At 39.4% G+C, this 21,354-nt stretch overlaps 1 protein-coding gene across 3 annotated transcripts in view; it reads right to left on the minus strand.

Moving 5' to 3' along the window:
* Nucleotides 1–8,309: 8,309 nt before the first annotated feature.
* The window catches only part of podn (podocan), a 50,312-nt gene continuing 37,267 nt past the window's right edge, over nt 8,310–21,354 (minus strand). For all 3 annotated transcript variants that reach the window (XM_072574185.1, XM_072574187.1, XM_072574186.1), the window contains exons 9-10: nt 17,293–17,441; nt 8,310–12,172 (exon numbers count right to left, since the gene is read on the minus strand). In XM_072574185.1, coding sequence (XP_072430286.1) covers nt 11,995–12,172; nt 17,293–17,441 — 327 coding nt within the window. In that variant the 3' untranslated portion in view covers nt 8,310–11,994. The remainder of the gene's footprint in view (nt 12,173–17,292; nt 17,442–21,354) is intronic.

Genomic DNA, 21,354 nt, shown 5'->3' on the forward strand with positions numbered 1-21,354 from the left:
AGATACAGTGCAGGTATCCACTCTGATAGAGGGAGTTAGATGAGATAAAGTGGATTTGATAGGAATAAACCACCATTATCTCTGGTTTCAGCCCTAGTTCTGTGAGACCCTGAGTCATGAACACTCTAGTGCTTGTCAATACCCCCTCTGCAGTGAAGAGGAGTTAATCTAACAATGTCTGTCGCCTATTGGTTAGGTTTCCCCACCTGTCACCATGTACCACCTTGTCCTAAATGAGTGAGGGAAGTGTCTCAGAGAGTGTGCGATATGACTGTCATAGTTGAGAAGCTCACATTGTGCCGAAGTTGAGAGCCATGGATGAGAAGCTTATAAAACACAAAATGATTGAGGGTTGTTACAAAAATGAAACTTCTCCTCGCTCCAGTAAAAACGCAGTACACCAGAATCAAAAAAGGAGCCAGTTATTTCCTTGAGTGAAAGGAAGAACAATTTTATTATTTGCTAGCCTAAATAAAAATAATAAAGATGTAATAACAAAATACACTCGAACATAGGTGTAACATTTAGAAGTTGAACATTATAAAATATCAGTTTAAAGTGCTTAGAGTTGCTTTGAGTTGTTAGCTTTTAACCTGAGACCATGGTTGATTCAGGATAACCTGAACTAGCAGCCATTGTGAAGATTGCAGATTTCTTTGAAATCTCAGTGATTGGATGTTCCTGTAATTTGTTATTTTTACTAGACTTTGGTCTTTTAAGAGACATTGCAAATGCAAGATTTATCAAGTTTGCTCCAGTTGCAAATCCATCCTTCTCTCTGCTTCACTGACAAGGTGCTGCTTGAAATACAGCTCAATTGTGTTTTCCTATGTTTGTGTTCATTGTTTTCTAAACTGTATGATTTGGAGGTAACACTTTAAGGTGTGAGAAGAGAGATTGAAAAGAAACATGAGGGGCAAATTTTTACACAGAGAGTAGTTCGCATGTGGAATGAATATCCTGAGACAGTGGTGGATGTGGGCACAATTACAATGTGTAAAAGACATTTGGACAAGTACATTAATAGGAAAGGTTTGGAGGAATAGAGGTCAGGAGCAGGCAGGTGGGACTAGATTAGTTTGGGATTATGTTCAGCATGGGTTTTATTGAAATCTGTCTCTTGATTAAAGATATAAAAGGGACAACTTTTTCATACAGACGGTGGTGCGTGTATGGAATGAACTGCCAGAGGAAGTGGTGGAGGTTGGTACAATTACAGCATTTCAAAGGCATCTGGATGGGTATATGAATAGGAAGGGTTTAGAGGGCTCTGGGCCAACTGCTGGCAAATGGGACTAGATTAGGTTAGGATATCTGGTTGGCATGGACGAGTTGGACCAAAGGGTCTGTTTCTGTGCTGAACATCTCTGTGACTCTATGACTGGTTGGGCTGAAGGGTCTGTTTCTGTGCTGTATCACTCTATAACTCTATGACTGCGTCAGTCAAACTGGAAGATACAGCTAAATTCACTGACCTTTGACTATTTACGGAGATCATTAAATGGTTCCGTATTGCTCCCATGTTAACTGAATGCCAACTTATGACAGTAATTCTTCAATTGACCATTCTATGCACTCCATGCCATGCCAACATATCTGGTATCCACCATAGGCAGACTTCGGGGCCATGCAGAGATGAAATAAAATTCTCCATGTTTATTACTGACTTCACGACAATTACAACTGCTCTAAAACCTTGTAACTCACACATTGCAGAGTAAGATCATTGCTCCAGCAAGAATTAGGTGTGTTTGAACTTAGCACAAAGTTCTAATGACATTGCTAAGTTTGGTTTCCCCTATTTATGAGTCACACCTTGATCTCTTACCGGTGAAAATAGGATCTGTTCCCAGTGTAATTTTGATAGGTCCAGAGGTTCCATAACTGCAAAACTCTAGGTGTTAGTGTCAGTCCAAGTGATCACCTGCCCCCAAGGAGAGATCTCTCTCCTCCTGATCACCTCCAGCAACATGGCCCTCAGCGAATCTTGATTTCAGTCCTGTGATGGTAATTTGTATTTAATCTCGCCTAAAAACAATTCTATAGTTGATTGAATACTCCTCCCCTTTAATAGATGTAGTATGGCTTTAAGTAGATTTAGCTTTCAGTGGTGCCAGCATTGTATAATCTTGGGCTCCCTGCTGAGATGTACAGCCTTTCAGTTTTTCATCATTATAATAATGAGGCAGTACAAAGTTCCTTGAATCACAATGAATGAATGCACATTAATTGGATTTTGCAATCCAGGCCTCACCCAGCCCTTATCCAACATTCTCCCTTCCCTCCCCCTCCCACTCTCTCCCCGCCACCATCTTCCATTGGTTCCACATCTTTGTAACATTTTACTAATACATATGTTCTCTCTATTCTGAAAATACTTCATGGTGGTGATGTAATACAATTTCAATCAGATATGATTGAAAGAAAAAATATTTCACTGGCCTGTAAAACATACTTTCAATTTTTCTCTTTAAGCAAACCATGTGATTTTGTGTTGAGACTATATATCAGTGAAAGCAAAAGATCACTGATATAGTGGCTAACGCAACAGTTTACTTTGGCAATGCAGACATCTCAATGTCCATTTCCCCACAGTATAGTCACTTAAACACAGAAACATATAAAATAGGAGCAGAAGGAAACATTCAGCCATCCTAGCCTTTTCTGCTATTTAATCAAACTCAGTAACCTGTTCCTGCTTTCTCCACATACTCTTTGATCCTTTTGTGAGCATGGTGGCTCAGTCGTTAGCACTGCTATTTCGCAGTGCTAGGGACCTGGGTTCAATTCCTGCCTTGGGTAACTGCCTGTGTGGGTTTCCTTCCGCAATCCAAACATGTGCAGGTCAGGTGAATTGGCCATGCTAAACTGCCCATAGTGTTAGGTGCAGTAGTCAGGGGTAAATATTGGAGAGTGGGTTACCCTTTGGAAGGTCAGTGTGGAATTGTTGGGCCTGTTTCCATATTGTAGGGAATCTAATCTAATTTTAACTCTAAGAACAATATTTAAATCCTTCAACTGATTTAATGCTATGAACTTAATCAATTTCTGTGGCAGAGAATTCCATGGAAATGCTGCACTTCTGGGTGAAAAAATAAATTCTCAAAATAGTGTTTTGTGTGCTTACTGTGAATGAAGCATTTAATGTAAATTAGCAAAGAATATTTTCAATATTAGCTGATCAGATACAAATGTATCAAATTTAAAGGCATGCTGGAGCAAATTGTGTCACTATAACACTTTTCCACCTTGGATGAATTTCATTGTTAATCTTTAGATTCTGGACTGCCTGAAATCTCCCCTCCAAGGAGATTCAAATAAATGTAAACTGATTGCTGAATTCAAGGACAGTATTAGTTTACTATTTGTCTTGTTGACTCCAGTTATGAAAAAAGGTCAAAAATCCTTAATGTCCAAAACCAGGCTTTGAACTTTACTAAAATCTGTAAAAGCCTAAATCCATTATTAACACATGATAATATCATCACAACAGCTTTCAAAGCATAACACAGATTTTTGTTAACATTTTGTTATACTTGGTCACTTCATATTTATGTTTCAAGGGCAGACACATTGTAACAGTGCACTGCCATATCCTGTACCAGATGTGAGACTGATCCATGATTTGCAGATCCCTGGAGACCAAATTTACATTATGCAGTTGAGAAGTTGGCACTGAGCACAGGCCAGGCTGTCATCCCTTCCCTCCCACTTGGCAAAAAATAGAGGATGATTTCGCATTTAGCTGATCTCAGGGCACCATTGACCGTCTGTAACCAAATTGCCTGGTTTCCTCTTAGTGCAGCTTTATATGTAACATGGGACTGGAAATTGAGGCAAAAAGAGGAAAGTAACTCTTTTAAAAAGTTTAAAATTTTGACTGCAGAATATTACTTTTTAAGCCACTTAAAAATCATAATTTTAATATCTGTGCAATTAAAAACCAGCATTTGTATTGCTCTAATACAATGGCAAACTCTGCAATTTTAGCTGCCTGCATATTGTTCTCTGTTAATTGTGACTGTGTATAAAAGCTACACTATTGCTAACATCAGAGAAATATAATTTCTGAAATATATAAGTTCAAAGAACTTTTTCATTTTCCTGTGGATTGGACAGCTAGGTTCCATATATGCACTCTCACATGGTAAAGCTTATACTGTATATGTTTTCCCTCCTTCCACCTCTACTTTCGAGGTAAGACTATACTGCATATTGAGCAACAAACAAAGAGTCCGGAGGGCTAAAGGATCAAACTTGCCAGAGATATTTGTATTAACACTGATGATTTTGATATATAATCTTGATCCTCTTTCTCAGGGCAGGTGTTGTTTGTGTTCAGATCGTAGTCAGGTTGTTATGATTTTAATTTAAACTGATTGGCCAAATCAAGGACAGTATTAGTTTTCTATTTTTCTAGGTGACTCCTGTTCAAAAAAACTGAAGTAAAAATCCTTGATGCCTGAAACCAGATTTTGAACTTCCCTAAAATCTATAAAGTCCTGTGATAATATAATCATAGTAGATTTCAAAGCATAACACAGATTTTGATTAACATTTTTCAAATGTTATGATACTGAACTGTATGTTTGTATAAAAACTGCATGTCATTACAATCATAAGAAGAAAAGTAATCTATCCAGACATTCATGAAAATTGAGAAGTTTTTTGTAATGTTTTCTTTGCAACTATAATACAGAGAGCAAACAACATCATTAATAGAATTGTAACATAGAAAATGTGCATTTTCCACCTCATAAATTTATAAAAACTCTGCTCAGTCATATTAAACACTATCTGCCACTAATTTGCAACTTACTCAATGCATAACAAGTAAAACTCAGTTTTCCCAACTACTCTCTGGATGCCACCTACTTTGCAAAACACAGCAAAAACTGGGCATTTCCTTGATGCATACAGAAGACCACACTTTGCACATCGTGCTATATTTGGGTATTCTTGCTATTGTGTAGACTCAGGGCCTATAGGTTTCGCTGACCTGTGAAGATTGGTCCACATTTACAACCCTCCTTCAGTAGCTCTTTTTATCATTCACTCCCATCATGCGGATGTTGCTGGCTGGACCAGCATTTATTGCCCATCTCTAGATGCTATAAATTTCGGTTTGTCAAGCGCCTCTTTCTGGAAAGCCCTGTTCTCTGCATCACTGAGTTTTCTATGGATTCTGTAGGCTTCTGATGAATGACATGCATTTTAATTGATGAATACAGATGCTTAACTGATTTTGAACTGGTCTTCTAATGTGTTTGTTTTTTGGGGGATCTTCTAGTGCCTTACTTGTTACTCTTAATGTGTTGAGTATCCAAGGTTTGGAGGTGCCAGTGTTAGATTAGCTTTTGGAGTGCTGCTCCTTCACCACCTGATGACGGGACAGGGTGGGAGGAAGGGATCGTCCACCTGATGAAGGAGCAGCACTCTGAAAACTAGTGCTTCCAAATAAACCTGTTGGACTATAACCTGGTGTTGTGTGATTTTTAACTTGAGTATCCAATTTATTATGTAAATCTGAATGAGTTTTTTTTTGCATCAGGCGTTTCGTGATTCTAGAAGGAACCCTGCTGTGTGCCAATGTTGTGGACATTCTGATAATATGCTATTGACTTTCCTTTGCTTGCTGTCATCCTAACAGATACCTTGATCGCTTCACTTTTTCAAGTGAGTTCAACTTGCCACTTGATAAAGATTTGTATTTTTACCATTAAACTGTGTTTTCAGCACTCCCTGATGCTGTATGAACAAGATATCAAGAACTGTCTGAAGCACTTTAGCATGACTTAAGACTGTAAGACACATGTTCTACCTGTAGATTAACTTGCTTCCTGACTCTTCAGGCATGATAGGCTTCATCAGCACCATGTTTTCCATCACATGGCAGGGTACTACCAAAGTATGAACAAAGGAGTTAATTCAGCCGCACAAACATAGAGTTATACAGCATGGAAACACACTTCAGTCTAACTAGTCTACGCTGACCACATTCCCATACTAACCTAGTCCTACTTGCCTGTATATGACCCATATCCCTCCAAACCATTCTTTTCACATACCTGTCTAAACGTCTTTTAAACGCTGGAACTGTATCTACTTCCACCACTTCCTCTGGCAGTTCTGCTTTGCCATTCAGTAAGTCCATATCTGATCTGATTTTAACCACAATTCCACATTCATCCATACCCCATTCAGCATCCACTGCTTTTTGAGGAAGGGAATTTCAAATACTCACAATCTTCCGAGAGAAAAACTGCTTTCTCACCTCTGCTTTAAATGGGCAACTCCTTATTTTTAAACAATAACCCCAGTTCCAGATTACTCCATGGCATGGTGGCACAGTGGTCAGCACTGCTGCCTCACAGCGTCAGAGACCTGGGTTCAAGTCCTGCCTCACGCAACTGTCTTTGTGGAGTTTGCACATTCTCCCTGTGTCTCTGTGGGTTTCCTCCCACAGTCCACAGATGTGCAGGTTAGGTGAATTGGCCATGATAAATTGCCTGTAGTGTTCGGTGAAGGGGTAAATGTAGAGGAATAGGTCTGGGTGGGTTGCTTTTTGGAGGGTCGGTGTGGACTTGTTGGGCCGAAGGGCCTGTTTCCACACTGTAAGTCATCTAATCTAATCTACTCAATTACAAGAGAAAACATTCTTTCTACATTCACCCAGTCAGGTCCCCTCAGGATTTTATATATTTCAATTAAGTCACTTCTGAGTCTTCTAAACTCCACAGGATACATGCTTAGCCTGTCTCAATATTCCTAATAAGGCAACATGCTTTTTAAAGGCATTAATCTGGTAAAACTTCTTTGAACTGCTCCCAACGAATTAAAATCCTTCTGTAAGTATGAGGACCAGTACTGTACATAGTACTCCAGGTGTGGCCTGACCAATGCCCTGCATAACTGAAGCAGATTCACCCTTCTCTTGCATTTAATTCCCTTCACAATAAACCATAACATTCTATTAGCTTTCCTAATTATTTGCTATACCAGCAGACTAACCTTCTGTGATTCATGGAGTAGGATACCCAGATCCCTCTGCATCCTGATCTCTGCAAACTCTTATCATTTAGGTGATATATTTTTCATTTATTCTTCCGGCTAAAATGGGCAATTTCACACTTCCATACATTATACTTCATTTGTCAGAACCTTGTCTACTCACTTAATCTCTCTTTCTAACTTTGTAGACTCCTTACATCCTGTTCACAACTCATATCTTTCTATCATCACCAGATTTAGCTACCATACTATCAGTCCCTTCATCCAAATCATTGATAAAGTGTGGAAAGTGTTCAGGCCCCAGAAATAACCCTGTGGCACACCACTTGTCTCTTCCTGCCAGCCTGAAAAAGACCCATTTATTCCTCCCCTCCACTTTCTGTTGGCCAGCCAATCTTCTATCCATGCCAATATGTTACTCCTTACACCACGAGCTTTCATTTTCCACAATAACCTTTGATAATTTAATAAATTAGTTAACCATGATTTCCCTTTGACAAAATATTGTTTGCTCTGCATGATGATGTTGAACAATTCATAGATTGTATTTCACTGAGAAATGAGTTAGAATTTATCCCTTTCCTTGTATTATCATATTCTCAATTATTCAGCACCAAGGAACATGACTGTATAATGGCAATATTACTAGACTAGTAATCTGGAATGCAGATTAAAGCTTTTGGGATCTGAATTCAAATCCCATATGGGAGATGGTAGTATTTAAATTCAGCAAATTAAACTCTGGAACTGAAAGCTAGTCTCAGTAATGGTGATCATGAACTTTTTGTCAATTGAAATAAAAGTCCATCTGGTTCATTGGTGTCCTTTAACTTCTTTCGGGAAGGAAATCTGCCAATCTTACCTGATCACACTAGTATGTGAATACAAATCCAAAGTAACATGGCTGACTCTTAACTTTGCTCTGAAATGGCTTAGCATCACACTCCATTCAAGGGCAATTAGAGACGGGAAACATTGCCAGCAATGCCGAAATCCCAAGAAGAATACATAATTTTTCATCCTCTGAAATGAATTTCTCAAATCCAACCTGATACCAGATCCCTCAATCGGAATATTCACATTAAGAAAGCTTAGGTTCTATTAATGTACTCTATTAAGAGATTATTGCTGAGGAATATAAAATACAATCCCATTAACTTCAAATAATTTTTTACTCTGATGTAGATATAACCAACAATACCTCCTAACTGTTGATTCTGCAGATTCAAAGGAACTTCAGAGTCAATTGTAATCTATTTCAACTTTTAATAAATGATTTACAAATAAAGATACTCTAACACATCAACAAGACAATATTCAAATCATCTCTGTGAAAATTACACCCCAGCCCAGAAACAGTCCTCTGATATGAGGTCACCCAAATAAACTCAATTAGCAACATGTTCAGGTCCTGTTTTAAATTTCACTGTCAATATATAATTGTACCAACATTGACAAATAAAGCATTTTACCATTTATAGCATTAATTAATTAGTTAAATAGTAATGTATCTCATGATCACAGGCACAATAAGCCAAATGGACTCCTTCTATGCTGTATCATTCTATGATCAGCAGAACAACCCATTAAAGGATAGATCGATAAACTTAATAAAAAGTCCTTTTACATCTCAAAGCAATTCAGAATTAAAATACATACCTGTTAGATAAATATATATCTGTTAGTTTGAGTGTTCATTCTAAGTAGCATACATGGTTATAAATACAAACAACTTGTTCATCTATAAGATACTCAAATAACATCTCTGCCACTGCTTTACCACGTTTTCCATTATCCTTCCTTCTAAATACATACTTCATCTTGCATTCTTTTATTGTTCCTTACATTCAGACAATATTTCAGAGCACTTAACAAGATGGAAGTAACAAATAAAGCAGAGATAGCGCATAGGCAAAGGGGAAATAAAATGGTGAGGTTTGGATGAGCATTCAAGAATTCAGTTGAAGAGGAGTGTTCTGAGAAGGACATAAAACTATGAAGGGAGGTGACCGGGCGGAGAAGCTGGATATATGAGGAATCTGAGTGAATGAGCAATTGCAGACGGTGAAGCAAACAACGAAGAGAGGTCCTGTGTTAGAGGAGCCGTGGGTGTGCGTCGTGAGATAAAAAGCAAGAGGAAATCGTGAAAGAAGTATGGAATAAGGCGATATTGGAAAGTCCATTCAGTTTACTCATGTGCAGCTCTGGCACAAATGTGTTGGGCTGAAATGTCTCTTTATATGCTATAAATAGCCTTCTTATGTGCTGCAAGTGACTCTACTTCCATGGAGAACCTTAAAACAAGGTTAAGAATTGACATCAGAGAAACCGAGAAACAGTGAAGATTGGAATGAATGGAATGAATGGAATGAATGGAAGTATGTTTTGGATGAGGTGAAGCCTATGGAGGGCTGCGGTGATATGTCGAAGTTACATAAGTTAGATGTCGAGATAATAATGACAACTTGAGTCTCTCGGGGAAATTAACTGAAGACACTGATGAAATTGTGGTCATGAAAAAGAGAATTCCTCAACTGGTGAAACCCTTTGGCTCATTTAGATTTCAGTAACAGACACAAAGGGCCTAATCTTCTGGTCTCCAGATCACCAGTGACTGGGTAAGGGCTGAAGATGTGCCTTGGGAAAATGAACATATGTGGGAAATGTTCAGGACATTTAGATAGGCAAATGTTCAGATAGGCAATTCATCTGATTCCTGAGACCCTCCAGAAATTACTCTAACTCTGAGTTAGAGTTGGAGAACTTGGATAGGTCCATGGTGCTTGGTTGAGTAATTAGCCAGAAAATATTAGAAAAATTAAAACCTATGCATCTCTTGGTTAATTACCCTACGAAACCCCCAATCATATGCTTTGCCCTCTCCAATTAACCCACTGAACTCCCAATGAACCCCCAACCCCCCCAATAAACCCCTGAACCAGCCCCAATTCTAGCTCCCCCTCATCAGTTGACTAACACTCTGATCTACCTGAGTACATCTCTAACTCCCAGAACAACTCCCAACCATCTGAGTAACCCTAACAACGAACCCCATCGATTACTTCCCTGAACACATCCCTCCACACCAGACTATCCACCATCTACCTGAATACCACCTTGACCTTATCTGATTAACCCCTGACCTTACTACCCTAATGAGCCTCAACTAATGTCTGACTACCTGACTGCCTCCAATAGATATATCCAGCTGACCCCAAACCAATTACCCTCCTGACCGTTAACAAACCATCCTATCGCCATAACCTGACTACCCTCACAATCCAACATGACCAACCCTTGAACTTAAGTACCCACTACCCAACCTATTCCTTCTCACCCATCTACCTGGCCTATCTGCTTACTTGTATATGATTTACCCATATTACCTATCCACTTCTTACTCAGTTACCTACTCACTCGTCTCACCCATTTACCCATCTACAAGATAAGGACAACCCCCAACAAAAGAGAATCTAAAGATTAACCCTTTGATGTTTAAAGGAATTACCATTGCAGAACTTCTCACTGTCAACATCCTGGGGGTTACTATTGACAAGAAACTGAACTGGATTAACTACATAAATATTGCAAGGAATCCTGCAGCAAGTAACTCACTTCCTGACTCCCCAGATCCTGTCCACTGAGTACAAGGTACAAGTCCCCTAGTGCAATACTGTCCACTTGCCAGCATAGCTGCAACTCCAACAACACAGTGAAAGCTCGAAGCTGTTCAGAACAATGCAACTCACTTTGTTGGCACCCAATCAATTACCTTTGCATATCAAATGCACAGCGGCAGCAAGTGTACCATCTACAAATTGCACAGTAACTCAGCAGGATCCTGCAACAGCACCTTCCTAACCTGAAACTTCTGCCACCTAGAAAGACAAAGACAGCAGATGTTTGGGAACATCACTACTTACATGGTCCCCCCTAAGTTAGGAACCATCCTGACTTGGAACTATATCATTATGGTTAAATAATCAATGCAGGGCGCTTTTCATTTTTGCTCTGTAAACTAACGAAACATGCTTCTTGCAATATATTGTAATCATTTACATGATGGACTGTTCGTAATTGCATAATACTGTGATTTCATACTTTATTTTTCTTTTATGACTGGCTATAACTATGCGATAAATTGTGATTGCTTTAGTTGCATCATAATCACAAAGTACAAGTAACATTGTCAAAGGATGGTTTGTAGTCATTAATGAGCTATTTTGTTTCCCAATAAGATGAGTTGGTGAATAGATTGGGAGCAGACCTTGGGAAAGCATAATTTCTGCATTGAGATGGATGTGGTGAGGAATCAGAAAGTAACAATGCCTTTGGGTAGAATGCACAACGAAGGCACATAGACGCAAGCTGAGCGTCCAGTGGCGATAACAATCAAAGAATGACCAAGCTAGAGTAAGCTAGAGTCAGGTGGAACATATGTGATTTTAACATGGGCAGTCATACTATTGTGAGGAAGGAGAAGATAGATTGGAAGTACTTGATTAAGGAGTTGCTAGAGGGAGTAGCTGCAGAATAATCATCTGTTTCCAGTCTTTGGGAACAAAGCAAGTTCGAAAAAGGCTGGTAATTGGGAATGCCGAAAAATATTTAGGTTAGGTTTCCTCAGGAGGAGGATGACAGAGGCTGTTTTAAGAATCTATGCTCCTCAGATGGAGACAAGAGGAATAACTTGATTATGTCATCAAGCATGAACTTGAAGAAATCAAACTGACTACTCAACAGTAGGTACACTGGGCAGCAAAGCAGTGTAAGGCTGTGTAGACAAGATGAGGAGAATGGAGTAGAACAGGAAGGTAAGAGTATCATTAGATTGGGGATTTTGGTAGAGCTTAGAGGTTAGGTGGGTAGGGACAACCTAGAGTAGCAGAAATGGATATTTTATATGACTTCAACAGAGTAATACCAGCCAACAGTGTATGGAAGACACTGCACTGAATATCTTGGTTATTTTTTCACAGAAAATTATTTATCATTCTGAGTAGCCTGTTCACTGTCATTCTCCAAATTGTCTCCTGATGTGCCACCGTCCTTTTTGGATTCAGTAGCAGACTCAGAGTAGGCCCCCATATCCAACACTTGCAAGAACTTCAGCTTCTCAAATGCAATTTCTTTTACTCTACTAGTTGTAAGTCTGTTGTCTCTGTGAAATGAAAAGACTGTAGTGAATGTAATGTAAACATAAATTTGCATTTATTCAGCATCTTTAATGACCACTCAATGCATTTCATAGCCAATGAAGTATTTTAATGTGTTCATCATATTGTAGGATGTCACATCAGCCAAGTCCCACTAATAGCAATGAGATAAATAAGCAGATCATCAGTTTTGCATGCACTTCCTCTATTCTTCTTCAGTAAGAATTTTACATCTGCCTGAGAAGGCAGGTTGGGCTGCAGTTTAATATCTCATACCATATGACACCTTTGAGAGTGTAGTATTCACCATGTTTTATACTGAAGTTTCAACCTATATGATATGCTCAGGTGTCTCAAACAAGGCTTGAATCTGATGTGAGCATGCCTCCAAAAAAAGTGTTTTGCCTCTCTTCTGTAGCGTAAGAAATTGGACATGAACACCATGGTATAGATGGGTTCACCACATTTGTTGCAACTAGCTATTATGCACAAATGTAACTCTCCGAGGGCACATAAGTATTTGCAATAATATTAAGCTATTGGGTTACAATAACAGCATGCTTCCAGTAGAATGCAATGCTTTAAATGATATGAGACAAAATGGAATATGAGACCTTTATAGTCTCAAGTCACACGCTGTGATGCAGTAATGATGTTAAGAGCATGCCTATTAATGGCATCCAGACATAACACTGTAAACTCCACTTTCTGTGCATATATACATTTTGCTCCCATTTTTGTCCTGGACTTGCTACAGTGATCCAATGAAGCTCAATATAAGCTGGATGAACAACATCTCAGCCTCTAGGATGCAATATTGCGTATAACTTTAGAGCATGAACTTGACCTACATTTCTCCCTGCTCGCAGACTGCATCTTGTTTATGTTTTGTTGGGTTTGCTCTTAGCAGATGGGACCAATGTTTCCTTGTCATACTTATTTTGTAGACCCTTTAACATCACCATCTTTCCTTTACCGTTAGTACTCCTTTTGTCTTTTGTGCTGGACACCCTCACTATCTGTCTCCTTGTTCTCCCACTCCCTATCAACAGCATAAAAACTACCAGTCCTTTTCAGTTTTGAAGAAGAGACATATCTTGAAACATAAAACATAGAGCAATCAACATAGAACATTTCGGCCCTCGATGTTGTGCTGACCTTTTATCCAACTCTAATCAAATTAACCTACATACCTTTCATTGTGCTATCTTCCATCTGCCTATCCAAGAGTCGCTGAAATATCCATAATGTATCTTACTCTACTACCACTGCTGGCAGTGCATTGCATGCATCCATCACTCTCTGACATCTCCCCTAAACCTTCCCCTATTCACCTTAAAATTTCCACCCTGGGAAAATGTTTCTGGCTATCCACTCTACCTATGCCTCTCATCATCTTATACACCTCTATCAAGTCATCTGTCATCCTTCTGCCCTCCAGTTATAAAAACCCTTCGTTCCCTCAACCTTACTTCATAAAACATGCCCTCCAGCCCAGGCAGCATCCTGGTAAATCTCCTCTTTAAAGTTTCCGCATCCCTCCCATAATGAGGCGACCAGAACTTAACACAATATTCCAAATGTGGTCTAACCAGGGCTCTATAGAGCTGCAGCATAACATTGTGGCTCTTAAACGCAATCCCTCTGCTAATGAAAGCCTACACACCATATGCCTTCTTAACAACTCTCTCAACTTAGTTGGAAACTTTGAGAGATCTATGGACATGGACTCCAAGATCCTTCTGTTCCTGCATACTGCCAAGAATCCTGCCTTTAACCCCCTGTATTCTGCATTCAAACTTAACCTTCCAAAATGAATCACTTCACACTTTTCTAGGTTGAACTCCATCTGCCCTCTATCAGCCCAGTTCTGCATCCCATCAATGCCCCATTGCAACCTACAATAGCCCTCCACACTATCCACCACTCCACCGACCTTCGTGTCATCGAAACATTAACTTTGCTTCTCTCTCTCCACAAATATTGTAAGACCTGCTGAGTTTCTCTGGCATTTTCTGTTTTTAAATATTTTGGGAATTGTTATTTTGAAATGGCTTCACTTCTGAATATCACTATTGGCTTGGTTTTGTCTTGTCAGAGATACACAGTTATGCACCAGTGAATTTACTGTTTTCATTGACAGTTCTTCACATTTACAATGTTTTCCTTCCAACTTTGCTCACTGCTTGACTGGCTGGGATGTTCAAATTCGTTGGAGTTTTATCCATGCTCCCAAGACAAGACAATTTTTTTCTTTCTTCTTTTGTGAATGTTGGACTATAAACTGCTGAAATGCAATAAGCCTATTTACAGGCTTTGATGGGAGAAAATGTAAAACCTTCATCTGTCACAATGCAAAATTGTTTTTCTTCATAAACCTGTACAATCCCCAGGGTGGCTTTGAAATCTGTCTTTGATGCATTAAATTAATGCCTAATTTTCTAACTTGTTTCAGGATGAGGATTTGGATAGATCCACAAGAATTCTGGGGATTTCCATTGATGTATTTTACAATTTTGGTTTCCAAATGCAATTACCTGCTAAGCTTTCCACTGGGGCACATTTATTCTTAGGAACTTCCTAAATTTTGTAGATTAAGTCTCCAGCCTTGATTGCTGTTCTCCAATATGTTAAATTATCTAGCGAATGCAAAATTATTTGTCTGTTCTGAAATCCTCATGGCTTTAAATTAGAAATGCAGAGTCCTGTGGATACTAGAAAACGGATATAAAACAGGATATGTTGAAAGAAACTCAGCAGGCTCTGACATCAAATTTTAACACTGTCTCTGTCTCTACATAGGTTCTGCCTAAATTGATGAAAGCTTTCTAGCATTTTTTTACTCTGAGTTTGAAGTGGACTGTGCATCTGCTGATCCTTTGTGATACGAATCATGATTGTAACAAGGTCAGCTGGGTGGACCTCAGAGAATATGAGTTCCCTGATTGGGATTCTTAATCGGGTCCAATCAGCGAGCCCTGGCAGACAGCTATAAACAGGAGTGTCAGAGATTCTGTTCACTTTGGCTTTGAGAAAATTGGATCCGTGTCAAGGATTTTCCATGTGTAAGTAAAGATTGACTTGGTGACAGGATACTGGCCTCTGTGCAATTATTTCAGTGCTATTGAGAGGAAAGCATGCTCTTGAAAAAATTAGCTTGCAATAGTCATTTTTGAGTTGGAGTAAACATTTCTGGAATCATGTCATTATTTAGGCAGCTTGACTCGTTTGATCTGCTGTTGAAGACTGGGCCCAGTATGTGGAAAGAACACATTTCTTTTCAGGCCAATGACATTGGGGCAGATGAAAAGCAAGGAGAAATCCTCCCGACAGCTTGTAGCCCCACAACCTTTTCAGTTATTTGGACCCTAACTTTCCTTGAGGCCCCAGTTACTAAAACCTTTCAAGAACAACAGATTTTTGAAAGGGAGAGGAAAAGACAAAGGAAGCAGGAGAGATGGAGAGAAAGAAACCCACATTGCTAACTGACAGAGCAGTGAACCTGCACAGTTACCACCTTTGCTGTTTGAATTCATGCATTGTTGGACATCAGAGTGCATCTAGGAAAAGGAACAAACACTGAAATTATAGAAGAGACCTAAGGAGCAACTTTTTCACGCAGAGGGTGGTACATGTATGGAATGAGCTGCCAGAGGAAGAGGTTGAGGATAGTACAGTTGCAACATTTAAAAGGCATCTGGATGGGTATATGAATAGGAAGGATTTGGAGGGATATGGGCTGGGTGCTGGCAGCCAGCTGGGAGTAGATTGGGTTGGGATATCTGGTCGGCATGGACAAGTTGGACTGAAGGGTCTGTTTCTGTGCTATACATCTCTATGACTCTAACTGATGGATTTAGTTAAGAAATATTATGTCCCTGAGCCTCCTGTAATTCTGAAATGCAATCGGTTCACTCGACAATTCGAGGACCAGGGAAACCCAAGTCAGGATTTTTGACTCGGTCAAGATGCATGGCAGTGGCATGTGACTTTAGTTTACCCTTAATGAGATGCTAAGAGACTGTTTGGTACATGGGATTAATCAAGTAACCATGCAAAAGTGCTTACTAGCTGAAGCCCAACTGGACTTTAAACAGACATTGCAACTGGCTTTGTCATTAGAGAATTTGGCAAGTGTGCATTTGATTTGCAGGGTATTCCTATTGAAGTGAACATCCTCACCAGGCCGACAGAACTTGGGGAACACCACTTGAGAGAAGGCAATTGCGTACTTGCATTCAGGACATATTCTGTACTGAGGGACCCTCAGTCAGGCCACAGAAAAACCCCAAAACAAAGTCAAGCCTCAGTCAAACAGTTAAAGTTGCTGCCAGTATGCACACTCAAGACAGCAGAATAGTCCCACTGGATTGAAATTGAGTTACAGAACTCACAGACCATTATCCAGGAGAGTTGCACACCCTGGAAAGCCCAACTACATCTAGTTTAGAGCAGCTAAATTGCTTTAGCAATGTCCAAATCAGAACCAATCAAAATATGCATCTAGTTAAATGGTTATTAACAGAGGTCAATACAGTGATCACAGAACTAATCTGCAGCAAAATTCAGTCTAGACTCTAACCCTTATGTTTGCACAAGGCCTCTGATAACCTGTGAATTATACTGGAGAACTTTTACAGATTAAGGGTACAACTTTGGTTCCAGTCTCTCATGAGAAGCAGCTGGTTCAGTTACCACTGATTGTAGTAAAAGGATCAGGCCCAAGCTTGATGGGGTAAAATTGGTTGAGAAAAAATCACCTAGATTGGCTCAACATTTTTTGAAAACTGTTGCCTGAGTGAAGTCCTAATTAAATACCTGAAAGTTTTTCAGGAAGGTCTAGGGACTATCAAAGGAGCCAAGGCCATCTTGCATGTTGACCAGGAAGCAATTCCAGGATTCTGCACCACCTGCCATTTGCCTTATTTTCTCCCCAGAATATTCAGGATTGAAAAGGTTCAAATGATTTCATATCACAGTGCACTGAACTGTCAGAAGGCACAGTTATAGAAAGCAAAACCGCTACCTATTCATGAACACATTTTCTTCATTAAAGTGAGCATTGCAAAGGGATCTATTCTTTTTTGATAATAAGCACCTACAATAGTGTTCATAATTAACTTACCTGAGAAAAATTCCTTTGATGTTTGGTGTGGATTCAAAAGCATTCTCTGAGATGACAGAAATCTGGTTGTTCTGGAGGTAAATATATTCAAGAGACTCTGGCAGATCAGTAGGGACATAGGAAAGCTGATTGCCTGACAGATCCAAAAGCTGAAAACAGAAACAACTAATTAAAGCTGAAATACTTGTCCATTTTACATAAAGGAGCTTTGTTTTTTTAAAATAACACATACAATAATTCAAATTATTTTAATGCCTTCAAGTTAATATTATAAACTTATAATCAATTTTCATTTAGCTGAATAAATTGACCCTTACAGCTGTAAGTGACTCAAAGATACATCATGAAATATGATTCAAAGAATATAACTTCCTGTGTTGTGATCATCCCATCCAATAATTTCTTCTCGCTCCTAAAACTTATTCTGTTGCAGCTCAAACCAATTCATGCAACACTGCCAAGACTTTCCATAGTATTCTAATGATCTATTCACAACTGGGTGAAAGATTGCCACCTGAAATCTTTCTGTCCCCCAATTTATTAGTTTTCAGTAATGTTAGCTGTTATCATATTAGTAATGAGAAGATACAGTAATTCACATCATTTCTCAGCCTTTGAGACAACTGCCTAGAAATGTGACTTTATTTTGGATGCCAACTGGCAGCTAAGGCTCTAATGTTCTGGACAGGAACTTAAGTGATTTTGGATGCCCATTTCTGAACTGACACAATACCAGAGTCATAAAAGAGCAGGTAACCAATTAACTGACTAGTTAATAAATGCTCTGTTGTCAGCACTTTTCATGAACAAGAGCAATATTACTGTATCATTTTTGTGTGAGCATTATAAGTTAGTATTACCAGGGTTACAGTAGCACTGTGATTATATCACTGGACTGTTAATGAGAATCCTGTGCTAAAGATCTGGTAATATGAATTCAAACCTTATGGTGGCAGCTAAGAAATTTACATTCAATGAATGAAATAGATATGGAATAAAACCTGCATCAGTAATCATGACCATGAAACTACCAGTGTGTCCTACAATCTTAAAAGGTTCACTAATGTCTTTCAAAGAAAAATGGCCAAGGGCAATTAGGAATGGTCAATAGATGCTGGCTTTGCCACATCCTATAAATGAATAAAAGCATGATCGTCAGCAGTTTACAAATTTAATATTACAATATTTCTTAAGAAGTATGTTTCTACAATAATATTGTCCTTTTGCAATTTTCAACTGCTTTGTTTTAAAAATATATGAAAATTTAACACCAATGGTTTCCTTGAATTTTGTCCACTCCTTCACTGGAAATGTTTATTGCCATTTTATGAAGACCAGCTGCCTTCTCCTAACATATCAAACTGTAGTTGTACCATTTGTATAGTAAATATGTGTCATGCAAAAAGTTAGATGAGAATAAGGACTTAAGTACAAAAGAAATGGAAGCAAGAATTGGTCTTCCACCACTTAAGACCATAAGACATTGGAGCAGAAATTAGGCCATTCAGCCCATTAACTTTGCTCTGTCATTCAAACATGGCTGATAAGTTTCTCAACTCCATTCTCCACTGTAACCCTTGATCGCCTTGACAATCAAGAACCTATCTATCCCCTTTTTAAATATACTTAATGACCTGGCCTCTCCAGCATTCTGTGGCAATGAATTCCATAGATTGGCCACTCTTTGGCTGAAGATGTTTCTCGTTACCTCCGTTCTAAAAGATCTTCCCTTTACTCTAAGGCTGTGCCCTCGGGTCCTAGCTTCTCCTACAGATGGATACATTTTCCCAACATCCATTCTGTCCAGGCCATTCAGTAGTCTGTAAGCTTCATTTCCCCTCATCCTTCTAAACTCCATCACGTGCAGGCCCAGAATCCTCAAACGTTCCTCATATGTTAAGCTTGTCATCCCTGGGACCATTCTTGTGAGCCTCGTCTGAACAACCTCTAGGGCTATTAATTTCTTCCTGAGATATGGGGCCCAAAACTGCACAAAATAATCTACATGCAGTCTGACCAGAGCCTTATCGAGCCTCAGAAGTACATCCCTGCTTTTATATTCAAGTCCTCTCAAAATTAATAAAATTACAGATGATCTTTAACCTCAACTCTTCTCTTTTTGCTTCAGTCCCATATTCATTGGATCAGAATATAAAAATCTATCCTCTTCACTCTAGAATATACTCAATGACTGACAAGCCATAGTCCTCGGAGATGTAGAATTTCAAGGATTTGCAATCCACTGAATGAAAAAAGTCCCTGTTTCAGCCCCAAATGGTTGCCCCTTTATCCTGAGACTATATCCCCCCAGTTCTAGACTCTAGTCAGTAGGAAGAAAACTTCCTTATTCTTTACATCAACCACTTCAACAAAACATTCTATGTTTTTTGTTAATTGCCTTCCTTAACTGTATGTTATGTGTTTCGGGCAGAAGGACTTCCAAATCATTCTGAACACTAATATTTGTTAATTCCTCACCATTTAAGAAGTCTTCAGTCTTTCCATTCCTCCTCATAAAGTAAATTTCCTGTAATTTTGTGTGGTGTATTTCATCTATCACCTGCTTTACCCACTCAACTTGCGTATATCTCTTTGTAGATGCTGTACTGGATTTCTGGCACCTGTCAGCTGCCTAACATGGGGATGCTGTTGGGGCCTCAGTCCACACACATTGGTGTGGCACCTGCTAATGTAATATGCTGAGATTTACCATTCTGCCTGGTTGCCTCTAGGTTAGCTGTCCCATCAGGAATGGTGGGCACCACAATCAGATGGACTACAGCATAAAGTGGCAAGCAGCTCCACTGAGAGATGTGGGCACTGCTTAGACAAAGGGATGATTGTGTGGGCATCTCATGAAATAAGTACTCTCACAAGACTTCTGCAAATTTGAAAATGAAAGACCCCACAGTTGCATGAAGTAGGAACTTTCAACGGGATTGGTTTTGGCCATAGTTACCTAATGCCTTCAGAAATTTGAAATATATCACAGCCACAGATTTCTGAGTTCCTGTCATCAGTTTGTCAATATTGGATTCCAGCAATTTTGATTGATGTCAGGCTAACTACCTAGAGACAGCCAATTTCTGTCTCCTTCCAGTCTTGAATAAAGCATGCTATCTTGGGTCATTTCCAATCACCTGCAATCATTGCACATCTAGGAAATTTTACAAGAATAAAACCAGTGGTTCCACAAACCCCAACTCACTTCCTTTAAATCCTTAGCAAGTAGGTTGCCAGGTCCAGGCAGTTTGTCAACTTTCTCCCCTTTTAATTTCTCCAGAACTGCTTCTTAACTACCATTAATATTAATATTTTGCGTGTTTGCCAACGTGAGGAGAGATACAACTTGCAGAATATTCTTCATCACCGAACAATGTGAGGCTATGGAACAAAATGTGGGAGAACTCTGTGAGAAGTTGAGCGAGGCTCCTCTCATTGTCAAGACCAACAAGTTGCTTTGTCCAGTTAAATTCTGGACATTGAGACTAGATTCTTGCTATGGAGTGGTGAGACTCCTATAAGAGGGGATTGCCACTCATTATCACCTTCATTATTACTTAGTCTTGCATCATTAATATGCACTCTCCTATTCTACCCAGGGTGGGATAGAAACTGGACGTTGAGAATACCCAACACAAAAGTGGGAGTGGCTGACTCTAGCTCAATGCTTGTTTCTTCGGACCTTTGTCTTGGACACCTGGCAACAAAATCTCAGGACACACTCCATGGGTAGTGGTTGCATGCACCCCACATCCATTGACTCCGGCATCTGACATATGCCAACTTCTCCATATCTGTCTCCAATCCACTTACGATACACTGCCCCACTCTCTTGCTGCACTTGGCATCTATCATTGGAATTCTTTTGGAGGATGCAATATGTGCAGGGACAGGCACCCAGCTCTTGAACTGGACCAGGCTGCATCTCAGGGCTGCTTGCTTGCTCTCTTTGCATTCATTTGTTTGGCATTTACCTGCATCCTTGTATTGCCTATTCACAACTTGACACCTCAGCTACACTTTAAAGGCTTCCAGTACTCCTGTCTCACCTTGCAAGTT

The sequence above is a fragment of the Chiloscyllium punctatum genome, chromosome 7 (assembly GCF_047496795.1).
Source record: "Chiloscyllium punctatum isolate Juve2018m chromosome 7, sChiPun1.3, whole genome shotgun sequence".
NCBI classification, from domain to species: Eukaryota; Metazoa; Chordata; class Chondrichthyes; order Orectolobiformes; family Hemiscylliidae; genus Chiloscyllium; species Chiloscyllium punctatum.